The sequence below is a fragment of the Schistocerca nitens genome, chromosome 3, assembly GCF_023898315.1.
Source record: "Schistocerca nitens isolate TAMUIC-IGC-003100 chromosome 3, iqSchNite1.1, whole genome shotgun sequence".
NCBI classification, from domain to species: Eukaryota; Metazoa; Arthropoda; class Insecta; order Orthoptera; family Acrididae; genus Schistocerca; species Schistocerca nitens.
In genome coordinates this window covers 619,469,737-619,483,060 of record NC_064616.1, presented here as the reverse complement: position 1 = coordinate 619,483,060, position 13,324 = coordinate 619,469,737, and the positions used below count along the sequence as shown (strand labels likewise).

The window sequence follows — 13,324 nt, the reverse complement described above, 5'->3', positions numbered from 1 at the left end:
CTAACCACTGCGCCACCTCGCTCGGTATGATGATAGGAGAAAATTCCTTTGTAAATAATTCAACACGTCTTTACCACGATGAAACGGGGCTGTGCAACAGGATAAAGGTGATATATTATTTATCGTAATCTACCAACCGTTTTTATTACTTTTTTCATCTGTGTTTTATCTGGAGAATTCTGTGAAGAAGCAATGTGTGTGTGTTTGTTCAGATACCGCATGTGGGAGCAAACGTCGTGGGGCTCCCTGTCCGAGGCAGGCGAGTGGAGTGGCATGACAGGGGACCTGACCCGTGGAGTGGCCGATGCTGCTATCGCTAGCTTCACACAGACCACCATGCGCAATCAGCATGTGGACTTCACCATGCCACTCATCCGCACCAGGTACAGAAAGCTTTCTGTCTCCACATCTTCTTGTTTTAAAAAGTACATCGGCAGCGGAGGGCTGGCCTATGCCACCACTGCCAGCTTCACATATTTGAAAAACATAACCAGAATGTAGATTTCAGCACATCGCTCATACGCACTAAAGTTTACATGCCAAAACATGTTACACTTCAGTCTCTCTCACCCTTAACAATATGTTAGGACGGAAATGTTAGTGGAAAACTGCCCAACCTCACCTTCGTCAATTCGTTTAATTGCCAAGCACAACCGACATGCAGAATTCGCCTAGCCACTCATCTGCACCAGGTAGCTTTCTAGCTTTAGCCTTCGTCCCTCAGCAGTGCATTATGAGAGCAACGTTAATGCACAGCTGGCTGACGCCACCATTGCCATTTTCACGTATTGCCATGTGCAACATACCCAGAGACATAACCACTAGGTTCATCTGTACTAGTGCATATACGCAGATGACTTCCTTGCTTTCACGGTCTTTCCTCCTAGAAGATACACCATGCCTACAACAAGATTCTAGGGTTGACTAATGTCATCACTGTCAACGTCCAGTTATGACCACGCACGACCAGCATGTATACTTCACCACATCCCTAATCTGCACCAAACGGGCCCTGCATAGGCTATCCCAGGCATCTTTCTGGTATCCAGGCTCTCTCCCCTTAAAAAATACATAATGCCGACAAAATTAATGGAGAACTGCCTATGTCAGCATCGCAAACCTTATATTCGCGATGTTACAAATCTTTAGGTTCAAAATTATACACGCAGGGGAGGACAGAAAACTGATAATTTTAAGATAACGAACCAGTGAAAATTTGAGGTGATACTAGGTTTTAATGGAAAGTGCCTGTGAGGTATGTATTTACAAACTGTTTGCGCTTCTGCATCGACATTCGAGTTGCTACCTTGAAAAACAAAGCACATAAGTCTGTGATGAGTACACAGTTTTTGTCCTATGGGGTAGCAGGAAGGGACTGAAGTTTGTAAAGCCAGTAGAAAATGAAGTAGAAGGAAGGAAGATTAAAGTTTGATGATTAGAGATGGAGTGCAAATAGGGACTAGGAATGGATGGGCGAAGGAATTGCCCTGTCCTTTCCAATGAATCAGTCTGGCATTTGCTCTAAGCATTTACAGAAACCACAGATAAATTATATCTGGATGACCACATGGGTATTAGAACCACCGTTTACATGAATGTGTGTTCGGCGTCTTACACGCCATTGTAGTGCATGCATTGGGGCTAGCTGTCGTCACCCTGTATAGTTGCTATGAGCTCAAGCAGATGTTATAAGGCGTGAGGTTTTTGTATCAACGACAAACTGAATTATTATTGACGACCATTAATTTCTCAGCTCAAATTAACCAGTTTATGGTCATCTGGTTGTACATAACTTTGATTGTAAAAATCAGGGACACAATGTATTTGACATGATCAAGCAGAAAGTGAGGTTCCCCACGCCGCTCATCTGCACCAAATACATACACTAACTGAGACAGTTTTCTATTTTTCAGTCTCTCTCCCTCTCAACTATACGTCATGACAACAAGGTCAACAAAGGGCAGACCGAAGCTACCATCACTAGCTTCACATATTTACCATGCATCACCACAGTGCAGACTTGCCAACGCCGCTTACCTGCATCAGGTACACAGGCCACTCTCTACAGACTTAACTCTTTTTGCCCATCATCGAAATTGTACACGAAAATTTTCAGAAATCTACTACTATTTGTAAATCTGTTATAATGGTTTTGCCAACACACCACCCTTATGATACTTAGAAACAATATAGGTTTTTCGACGAGTGTGTTTGGTTTGGACTACAGTGATAGCATGAACGAGTGAAAACTATAAATATATAGGTGAACCTACTGGAAGCTCGTAAAAATGTACAACAAACGAACGGTGTACCCGCCTTCTTAGCAGCAGGAACATGAGGTGCTCTGTCACTGACGGTCTATCCACATGAAAGTCAATAGAGCAATTGGACGTGATTATCCAGATGGAATCAACTCGGAAATCTACATTTTGAGCTAGAGATGTTTTAGCATAACTTTACAAATAAAATTCAAATCTGACATTATACCAAATTCAGCTGCCTCATTATAAACATTTTCTAATGTTCTATCGGATTAGTACTATAGGCCCCAACAGTTATTGATCCACCGTGCGTAGGGTTCCGAAATTGGAATTGGTTTCTTCCTGTTTATCTTAAATATGACACTGGGGATTGGTTCTTGTGGTTCGTAGTTGGAAAGACGGAAAACGAGCCAACACTTATATAACTGAAATAACTACTCTTCAGAATTTATGTTTGAACATTTTTTTTTATTCACAATGCCAATGTAACAGCGGCAAAATGTGGAAGTAAATACAAAAATAGTTTAAACATTACATCAAATACAAACTATTTGATTATTTTTATACAGTTTGATGAAAGTAGTTACTTCAACACTTAAGTTAACATTATTAATCCTATCGTTGATTACATAAATACGTTATGCCCATATGATTCTCTTACACATTGACATGTTTGAAAGCTACTACAAAGTGAAATTAATTTAGCATTAGTGCCATCAACATCATCTGTGGTGTCACAGCCAGACACCACACTTGCTAGGTGGTAGCTTAAATCGGCCGCGGTCCATTAGTACATGTCGGACCCGCGTGTCGCCACTGTGTGATCGCAGACCGAGCGCCACCACACGGCAGGTCTCGAGAGACGTACGAGAACTCGCCCCAGTTGTACGGCGACGTTGCTAGCGACTATACTGACGAAGCCTTTGCTCTCATTTGCCGAGAGACAGTTAGAATAGGCTTCAGCTAAGTTAATGGCTACGACTTAGCAAGGCGCCATTAGCCTTAAATAGCTTGTATATAAAGAGTCACTTGTATCGCCACAATCTCCAGATGTCTCATCAAGAACGATGTATACAAGGATGTATTAAAAGTTAAGTATATTCCAAAGATACGTATTTTCTTTATCACATTCATTAAGTCTCCTGTTTCAGACCTCACTCCATCCTTCGTGAGTTAGCGCGTGCATCTTGGCCGCCTCTTTCAATTAGTGTGCGTAGTGTTGGCAAGTCTGCCGACACTACAATTTTGGCGACGAGCGTAAAAAACGGTCTTCGTTCTTCTTGCTTTGCTTACATTACTTGTGTCATGGCTTCGCCAGATGTACTGTCCGAATTTTATCGCTTGCAGAATCAGTAGACGCAGGCGTTATTGGATGCCCTTGGACAGCTCGTCCAGGGCCAACGTGCGCTGCAACACGATGCGGCCGCCGCCGCTTCATCGCTACCGCAGCCACAACACGCCGTTGCACCATCCTTCCGTAATTTTGATTCAACGCACGAAACGTGGCCAGAATGGTCACGCCAGTTTGGATTCCATCTAGCCGCCTACAGAATTCAAGGTAATGAGCGGCAGCCGTTTTTGCTTTCTTGTGTTGGTGTGTCCACCTACCGTGTGATAGTGAAATTGTTTCCCCGACGCGACGTAGCAACTCTGTCCTACGACAAAATTTTGTCTGCTTTAGATGCCTATTTCCAAGAAACAGTTAATGTAGTTGCCAAAAGGTATACATTCTTTCGTACCAAACGTACGGCCGGTCAGACTAATAGGGAGTGGGTTGCAACATTGCAAGGACTTACTAGGGATTGTGATTTTGCATGTGAATGTGGACTTCCGTATTCAGATACTATGGTGCGTGATGCAATAGCACAGAACGTTTCTGATGTTCGCATACGGGAACAGATTTTGAAACTAGTTAATCCCTCCCTTCAACAAGTGATAGACATATTGGATAGGCAAGACACACTTGACTTTGCTCAGGAATCATTTGAAACTTCGCCAGCAGTGTGTCGCATTGAGCGGCCCGCCGGGCGCGCAGCACGGGACGCTAACCGGCCCTCGCGCACGTCCGAGCAGCTGCAGCCTAGCTCGCAAACACGTGTGCCGCGTAAGCAGGCCAATGCCGTGCTCAAATCATGCCCGCGGTGTGCAACTAGACATTCGCGTGACAATTGCCCGTCACGCCAAGCTATTTGCTTTTACTGTCATAAGAAAGGACATGTTCAAAGTGTTTGCCAGAAAAAGCTAAGATCAGACAATCAAAACCATTCCAGGCCCTTTGCTTCGCGCCGGAATCGAACCAGGGACAATCAGGCTCGTGGACCTTCACCCATGGACATTCATGTCGTTAATTCCACCCCGTCCAGTGCCACTTTATCTAACAGTGACTGTGTTCGTCCCACACAACGTGTGCGTCGACGTCGCCGGAAATCCCGTAATGTCGCAAGTGCTTCTGTGCCTGTATCAGTTCAAATTGCACGAGACAGTCGCTCTTGTCGTCAGCAGGACAATAAACTTTTTGTGGACTTAGACTTTGGAGGCAAAGTGATACCATTCCAGCTCGATACCGGAGCTGCAGTTTCATTGCTCAATAAAGACACGTACAAACAACTGGGCAAACCTCCGTTGCGTGCCGCAAATGTTCAGCTCAATAGTTATTTAGGACAGCAGATACCTGTGTTCGGACAGTGCAGCCTTCTTGCCACATACAAGGGACAAACAAAACTTGTGTCATTTTACGTTCTTCGTTCTTCTACGGCAGTGAACTTGTTTGGTTTAGATTTATTTCAGTTGTTTAACTTCTCTATAGTAAATCAGGTCCTATCAGTGAATCAGACTGTGCCTTCCGCCAGTGTTTCTCGTCTTTGTGCAGAATTTGCAGACATTTTTGCACCGGGCCTTGGTTGCGCTAAGAACTATGAAGCACATTTGGAACTCAAAGTGGACGCGCAACCGAAATTTTTCAGAGCGCGCAATGTTCCCCACGCATTGCGTGATGAGGTCACAAGACCATTAAACGATTTAGAATCTCAAGGTGTAATTGAACGTGTGCAGGCTTCTCTCTGGGCCTCACCCTTAGTAATTTTGCCTAAACCTTCCGGACAATTGAGACTTTGCGTGGACTTCAAGGCAACTGTGAATCCACAACTTGTGACTGCTACTTTTCCTTTGCCACGCCCGGAAGATCTTTTTGATAAACTGTGCCCGGGTAAATACTTTTCGAAATTGGACCTAGCAGATGCGTACTTGCAAATACCAGTGGACGCAGAATCCCAGCGCGTCTTGGTGGTTAACACGCATCTTGGATTGTACCGATTCAAAAGACTGCCCTTCGGGTGTGCATCCGCCCCTGCATTGTTTCAGCAATATTTACAAACTGTTTGTGCGTCGGTCCCAACTGCTGCGAACTATCTGGACGATATTGTGATCTCCGGAAAGACAGAAGCCGAACATTTAGCCAACCTACGAACGTTATTTCAGGTCTTGCGACACAATGGTCTTCGCTTGAGGAAGGACAAATGTGTGTTTTTTGCTTGTGACTTACCATATCTGGGCCATGTCATAAATGCACAAGGCATACATCCGAGTCCAGAGCACCTCCGTGCCATACAGGAGTTGCCTTCGCCACAGAACTTGAAACAGCTCCAGAGTGTGTTGGGAAAAATTAACTACTATGCCAGGTTTGTACCGCGCGCTTCTTCCATTTCAGCTCCGCTTCATCGCTTACGCCGTAAAGGTGTTCCGTTCGTCTGGACGACGGAATGCGAACGCGCCTTTCGCCAGTTGTAATCGGCGTTGCTTTCTAATACTTGCCTTACGCCCTTCGATCCCCAGAAACCACTTTTGTTGATGGTCGATGCATCGGATTTCGGGATCGGTGCTGTGCTTGCGCACAAAGATGGATCGCATGATCGTCCTATTGCCTTTGCTTCAAAATTGCTCTCGTCTGCGCAACGCAATTATTCACAGACAGAGAAAGAAGCTTTAGCTCTCGTGTTTGGTGTTACTAAGTTCCATGATTTCTTGTATGGTCGTCACTTTACCATCATCACAGACCACAAACCTTTGACATCGCTTTTTCATCCGAACAAGCCTGTACCTCCACGTACAGCGCAGAAATTCATTCGCTGGTCTCTTTTCCTCTCGCAGTACCGCTACGATATCTTGTATCGGTCCACTGCAAAGCACGGAAACGCTGATGCGTTGTCCCGTTTGCCTGTTGCTGAGGATACAGCATTCGATTCTTCCGAACTTGCTTGCATGTTCATTGATTCGGAAACCGATGACGTGGTCGAATCGTTTCCGATTGATTTTCGTCGTGTCGCTACAGCCACAGCTGCTGACCCTGTCCTTGCTACTGTTTTGCGTTTTGTTGCTACGCAATGGCCCTTGTCAAAGTCACGGATCGAGGATCCGCTGGTTCGCCGATTGTTTGCTCACAAGGAGAGACTTTTTGTACGACGTGGTGTTTTGTTGTTGCGTTCGGATAATGATCAATCCAGAGTCGTGGTCCCACGTTCGTTACAGTCCTCTGTCTTACGGTTTCTTCACCAAGGACATTGGGGTATAGTGTGTACGAAACAACTTGCTCGTCAGCACTGTACTTGGTTCGGAATCGATGCTGCGATTACGAATATGTGCTCTTCTTGCGTGGCGTGTGCCGAACAACAATCCGCCCCGCCGCGGAAATTCTTTGCATGGCCGACAGCCACTTCCCCTTGGCAACGCTTGCACATAGATTTTGCTGGTCCATTCTGGAATGCTCGATGGTTGGTTGTGGTGGATTCCTTCAGTAATTTTCCTTTTGTTGTCCGGATGTCTTCCACGACGTCATCTGCCACCATCCAAGCGTTGTCCGCTATTTTTTGCATTGAAGGTCTTCCCCAGACTATTGTTTCCGACAATGGCCCACAATTCATGTCCGCAGAATTTCAGTCATTCTGCAGGGCCAATGGTATTCAACATCTGACATCCGCGCCGTTTTCGCCTCAGTCAAACGGTGCCGCTGAACGATTGGTCCGGACTTTCAAGTCACAGATGTTGAAGTTGAAAGAGTCGCATTCTAGGGAGGACGCATTGTTCCTCTTTTTGTCTTCGTATCGCTCTCAGCCCCGCGATGGTCGCTCGCCGGCTGAGTTGCTCCATGGTCGTCCTCATCGAACCTTGATGTCTTTGCTGCATCCGCCGCATCAGGTTCCAGTGCAGCGGCAGACTACTGCTTTTGCTCCTGGCGACGTTGTTTTCTATCGCAACTATCGCGGTTCACGGCGTTGGCTCGCAGGGCGCATTCTTCGCTGCCTCGGCCGCGCGATGTATTTGGTTTTGGGGGCTCTGGTGAGGTGCGTCGGCATCTCAATCAGCTGCGCCTCTGTCGTCGCCTGGGTTCTGCCGCTCCCCGTCTGCTTTCAGCGACGGTGCCGTCCGGTCAGCGCCCTGGGGACCCATCTACTGGATCGCCTCATCCCCAGGTGTTACCGACGCTGCCTTCCATTTTGCCTCAAGGCGACGCGCCGCCGCCGCCGCCGCCGCCGCCGCCGCCTGTTCTCCCGCCGGCGCCGCCCGCAGTGGACGTGTCGCTGCAACCGCCTGGCGCCTCCCTGGGTCTCGCGCCGCCGCTCGCTTCCCGTGACCGGCTGTCCTCCGCCATGGAACTCTTGCCCGCTCCGGACCAGATGTCGTCTTCGCCCGTCGGGTGCCCCGACCACATGGAGGTCGACCCTTCGGCCCCTCCTGTCTCTCTACGGGCGCATACACCGCATGTTGACGTGCACCCTGGACTAGGTTTTCAGGCGTTTCCTAGCTCCCCTCGGACCAAATGGCCGGGTGCGGGTGGCACAGCCTCGCCTGTTGTTAGGCTCCCCACCTCATCGCATACGTCAACATGGGGTCCTCCCCACGGCGGGCGGAAGCCTTATCACACGACCGTTCGCCGATTTGCGGGGGATGAATGTGGTGTCACAGCCAGACACCACACTTGCTAGGTGGTAGCTTAAATCGGCCGCGGTCCATTAGTACATGTCGGACCCGCGTGTCGCCACTGTGTGATCGCAGACCGAGCGCCACCACACGGCAGGTCTCGAGAGACGTACGAGAACTCGCCCCAGTCGTACGGCGACGTTGCTAGCGACTATACTGACGAAGCCTTTGCTCTCATTTGCCGAGAGACAGTTAGAATAGCCTTCAGCTAAGTTAATGGCTACGACTTAGCAAGGCGCCATTAGCCTTAAATAGCTTGTATATAAAGAGTCACTTGTATCGCCACAATCTCCAGATGTCTCATCAAGAACGATGTATACAAGGATGTATTAAAAGTTAAGTATATTCCAAAGATACGTATTTTCTTTATCACATTCATTAAGTCTCCTGTTTCAGACCTCACTCCATCCTTCGTGAGTTAGCGCGTGCATCCTGGCCGCCTCTTTCAATTAGTGGCTGGCTCTGAGCACTATGGGACTCAACTGCTGAGGTCATTAGTCCCCTAGAACTTAGAACTAGTTAAACCTAACTAACCTAAGAACATCACAAACATCCATGCCCGAGGCAGGATTCGAACCTGCGACCGGAGCGGTCTTGCGGTTCCAGACTGCAGCGCCTTTAACCGCACGGCCACTTCGACCGGCTCTTTCAATTAGTGTGCGTAGTGTTGGCAAGTCTGCCGACACTACATCATCCACAATTTCAGAGTCTGAAGTTTTTCATAAATCTCTTTGGAATCCCCTGGAATGAGGTGCATTGTCGATTTTATGTGCTGCAATTTTGGCAATGATGTTGCTTTAGCATTTGGCCATAGAGGTACCAAGAATGCTGTTAGGTCTGGCGAAGTCTTTGGGAGGCCTACAGTACGTCTCTGAATATTTAGTTCAACGAAATTCTCTTCGAAGTTGTCGTTCATGAACACTGAATAAGATTTCTTCTTTGTTATTCGTATTTGTAAGTTCCGGCAAATTAACTTTGTTGTTGTGTCTGATGCTTTCTGTTGACTATTTTTTTTTCTAACGGTGAAGTACTCCAAAAGTTTTTCTTTGCCATCTTACGGATTTGTAGACGGTGTTTTTTTCTGGCCTGTTGCATGACAGTGATGTAATCTTCTGTAGTATACGGCCTTTGTTGCGTTTTTAGTGCACTTTATGTATCACCAAAGTCGCTTCATTCGGTAAGAATGAATGACCAGAAATAGAAATCCTACGGTAATCGTTTTAAATCGTTTTAAGGGTAGCGTGTTCCTGTAGAGCAGTCTTCAACATTTTTGTGTTTCTGTTCTGCTCTCCACAAGAACCAGACCACAAAATCAGTGACTTAATTTGTTCAGTAATATTGCTAAGAATGTGTTACCTTAGACGAGATCATTCTTCTTGAGCTCCATGACCAGCAATTCCTTCAATCCGCACATAACAGTGACCTTCGTTATTTTTCCCTGTGTGGATTCCGTAGTTATACAACTAGAGTAGCCGTTTCGGTTCCACATTGCAAATCACTGCCACATGGATACAGCAACTGGTAGTTGCTCCAGACCTCTCTACAGAGCATCATGTTATGGGATGGAGTTGGTTCTGTTTTGCATGACATGCTGCACATATTCCATCACAGTTTGCAACACAGAACCAGAAATCTGTAAAATGGTAGTTGGTTCCCAATTGTATAACTACGTCCAATTGAGGCCAGGTAGACGTTACGGCCAGTGTGCTTACATTAACAGAATACAGTTAAACGTTCGTGCAGATGGTAAACGAGAGAGGTGCGATACCGTCACTGGCTGTATCAATCTATGTTAACGTATTTATACAAATAATGTGCGTAATTATAAATTTACATTGGAGTAAGAAGCAATATTCCTCATTTATCGTGGAGTTGGCTATCTATATGATCTAAAGACTATCCACCTCTACACGGTATGGTGAGTGGCGCTTCAAGAGCTTCAAGATAGTAGGAAGAAGTGCACTGAGTTATGTAGACGGGAAGAAAATCGAAAAGATTGCATATAAAAGTATTTTACTAACTATGAGAATAATTCCTGCAGAAGTCAGTGGCGACTCGTAACCACACATTTGCAGTTATCTCGCAAACGGCGCGGATCCATGTCTACCGGAACATTTATGCTTCCACTGCAGTAGATTTTACCCCGTCAACTTTCACTGTTAATTACGATACACCCTGTGCGCACCTTATGCCAGTTGCAGACATAGTCAATACTTGCAGACGTCAGGCACTGCTCCTTGAGCTGGGAAACACCATTTTCAGACTGTTTTATTCGTTGATAAGTTATTGTGCGAAACGTTCAAAATGTCTTAAGATCCACAGTGTTTAACAGATAACTCAATGACTCTTGAAGCCGTAGCTAGGTCACGCGGCCACTGTAAGCGTTTCAGCGGGAATATTTGCTTTCTGTTCTGCAGAACATTGCAATAGCCACAATGCTGCCCCACTGTGAATGCTATTCTTGAAAACGAGGTGAGTTGTCTGACAGCTGGAAATCGCCATGGCTACTACCACACGACAAAGAAGCTGCCGCGAATGGGTGTGTTGACGGAGCTCCCGAAAGTCATATAGCAGAAATATCAAAGGTACCTCAAGTACTATCATCTCCTAAGGGTTCTGTTTCTTCTATAGTAAGTACGGGACCGATCACCACTCGTCTACTTGAGTGAAACGAGCATGTCATTGGTAGCGCTAGGCACCCTGTACAGAGGAGACAGGGACCAGGGAGAACTCAAGGTGCTATACCAACACCCCTAACTTACAAGTTTGAGGCGCTGTCTTTCACTGAAGCCGAAACTGAGCCAGCGGGGTTCACTTCACCTGTTGACGAGGCAAACGCAAAGACGAGGCAAACGCAAAAGGACAGGAGTCTATGAGCAGTTGGTAGTTCGAACGTACGGTGAATAACGATAGCCCCTAGGGAAACGGCAGCAAGGGATAGAAAGGAGCACCATGTCACTCAGTGTGGATGCGTGGTGGCCTCATTCGGCATGTTGAAAAGGCTATTACGGCAGCCATTGAGGGAACAGGTTACGTTCAACTGATAGACTGTAGCTTACATGATAAATGATGAATGTCATCTAGGCTCCAAGGACATATTTCGATCATTTCAATGTCTGGCAGAGACGCTTGAGAATACTGGCCTTGGTCAGGGAGTTTCAACGAAGCTCACAATGTGAAGTACTGTCCCTGGAACAGATCGTGACCCCCTGTTTCTGTGTCGAGTAAAAGTCTTAGGCCATCAGAGATTGCGAAGGTTCTGTGAAACGCTGTTCTGTGACTTCCCTGACTTGCACCTTAGTGCTGAGAACTGCAGGGCACCCCTAAATTGGTCAGGTGTGCACTGCAAATCAGAGGCTGCTACCCAGGTAACTGACTGTGAGTGGTGTTCACGAGGGTTGTTTTTAGATAGACGGCTCTCCATTCAGTCATAACGACAGCTGTGGAAGACCTAAAAGTGTAAGTGTAAGATCCAGACGAATACCCCCACAGATGAGAGCATTAAAATCCTACTAGTTAACTGCCGAAGCGTTCGCAAAAGAGTGCCAGAGTTTGAAGCACTCCTAAAAACCAAGGAAGCTCATATGATACTAGATACAGAAAATTGGTTAGAATCTGAAGTTGAGAGCAGTGAAATTTTTGGCGAAAATTTAGGTGTATACCGGAAGGCTATAAACAACACACTAAAATCCAGCGAGATAGAAATTCAAGCCGCATGCGAGATCGTTTGGGCAAGACTCAGTATCAGCGGTGGGCATAAAATTGTAACGAGCCCTTCTGTCAACCACCAGACTCAACTCCTGATGTAACCAAAAACTTAAAGAGAAACTAGGCTCACATATGTGTAAGTATCAGGGGATACTTTAATTATAGAACAATCAGTCGGGAAAATTACAGCAGTTAAGCGGTGGACGTGACAAGAAATGATGTGAAACATTATTGAATGCCTTCTCTGGAAACTATTTAGAGCAGAGAGTTCGGAATGCCATTTATGTGGAAATACATTAGATCTAATGGCAACAAATAGATCAGGCTTCCTTGAGGATGTCCACACTGAAACTGGTATCAGTCACCAAGAGGCAGTTGTAGCAACAATGATTTCCAAAGTAGAAAGGGCAGCTAAAACAAGTAGAAAGATTTATATGTTCAGTAAATTATATAAAAAGCAGTAGTGTCATATCTCAATGAGGAACTTGAAATTGTTAGCACAGAACAGGAGCGTGTAGAGGAACTATGGCTCACGTTTTAAAGAACAGTTTACCATGCATGGGATTAATACGTACCCAGTACAACAGTTCGTGATGGGAGGAACCCTCCATGGTACACAGTCACAGGAAAGGAAGTGCTAAAGAAACAGAGACTACTGTATAATAGGTGTAAACCAAAGAATAGGGCCGTAGACAGGAAGATGATGAATGAAAGGTGTTTGGCTGTCAAGAGACCAATACGTGAATCCTTCTACGATTACCGTAGCAGAATATTGTCAAATGACCTATCACAAAAAACTAATTCTGGTCATATGGAATGGCTGTTAGTGGCACCAAGGTTAGTGTCCAGTCACTCGCAGATGGGACAGGAACTGAAACCGAAGGTAATGCTACGCGTCAAGGTAGAAATGGAATGAGAGACGAAAAATTTTTCTACGCCCCTACAGTCCGGTAATTTTCAAGCACGCGGAAGTATCAACACGAGACAGACACTAGGCGTAAATATTTCGACACGGTTAGTCGCTCACCAAGAGTACGACACTTCTGCGTAAGATTGCGAGCGAGCTCAATGGAAAAGTGTAAGACAAGTGCAGACCAACATGCTCCCGTACTGTCGTAACATTATGTAAGACACACCACCTATCAGGGGTTTGACGAAGCAATTATGATACTGTAACTAACTGATTAAGCCAATACAGCAAAACCGAAGACCACTGACGACTCATAATGAACGATACCGATTGGGTCATCACAAATGACGGTGTATGGCAAAACCACTCCTCAGCGCCATAAATACTTCCCCCCGCTGGGCAATAGGGAGTCGATCACTAGGCTCTATGGCATTCTTGTTGCAAGCATTCGATTCTCTGATTATTTTATTGT

The 13,324-nt window shown here is 46.1% G+C and overlaps 1 protein-coding gene across 1 annotated transcript in view; it reads left to right on the top strand.

Annotated features, from left to right (window-relative positions):
* Nucleotides 1–219: 219 nt before the first annotated feature.
* LOC126249364 (glutamate receptor ionotropic, kainate 5-like) overlaps nt 220–13,324 on the top strand; it is a 101,189-nt gene continuing 88,084 nt past the window's right edge. Inside the window, exons 1-2 of the mRNA XM_049951017.1 lie at nt 220–383; nt 1,914–2,046. Coding sequence (XP_049806974.1) covers nt 220–383; nt 1,914–2,046 — 297 coding nt within the window. The remainder of the gene's footprint in view (nt 384–1,913; nt 2,047–13,324) is intronic.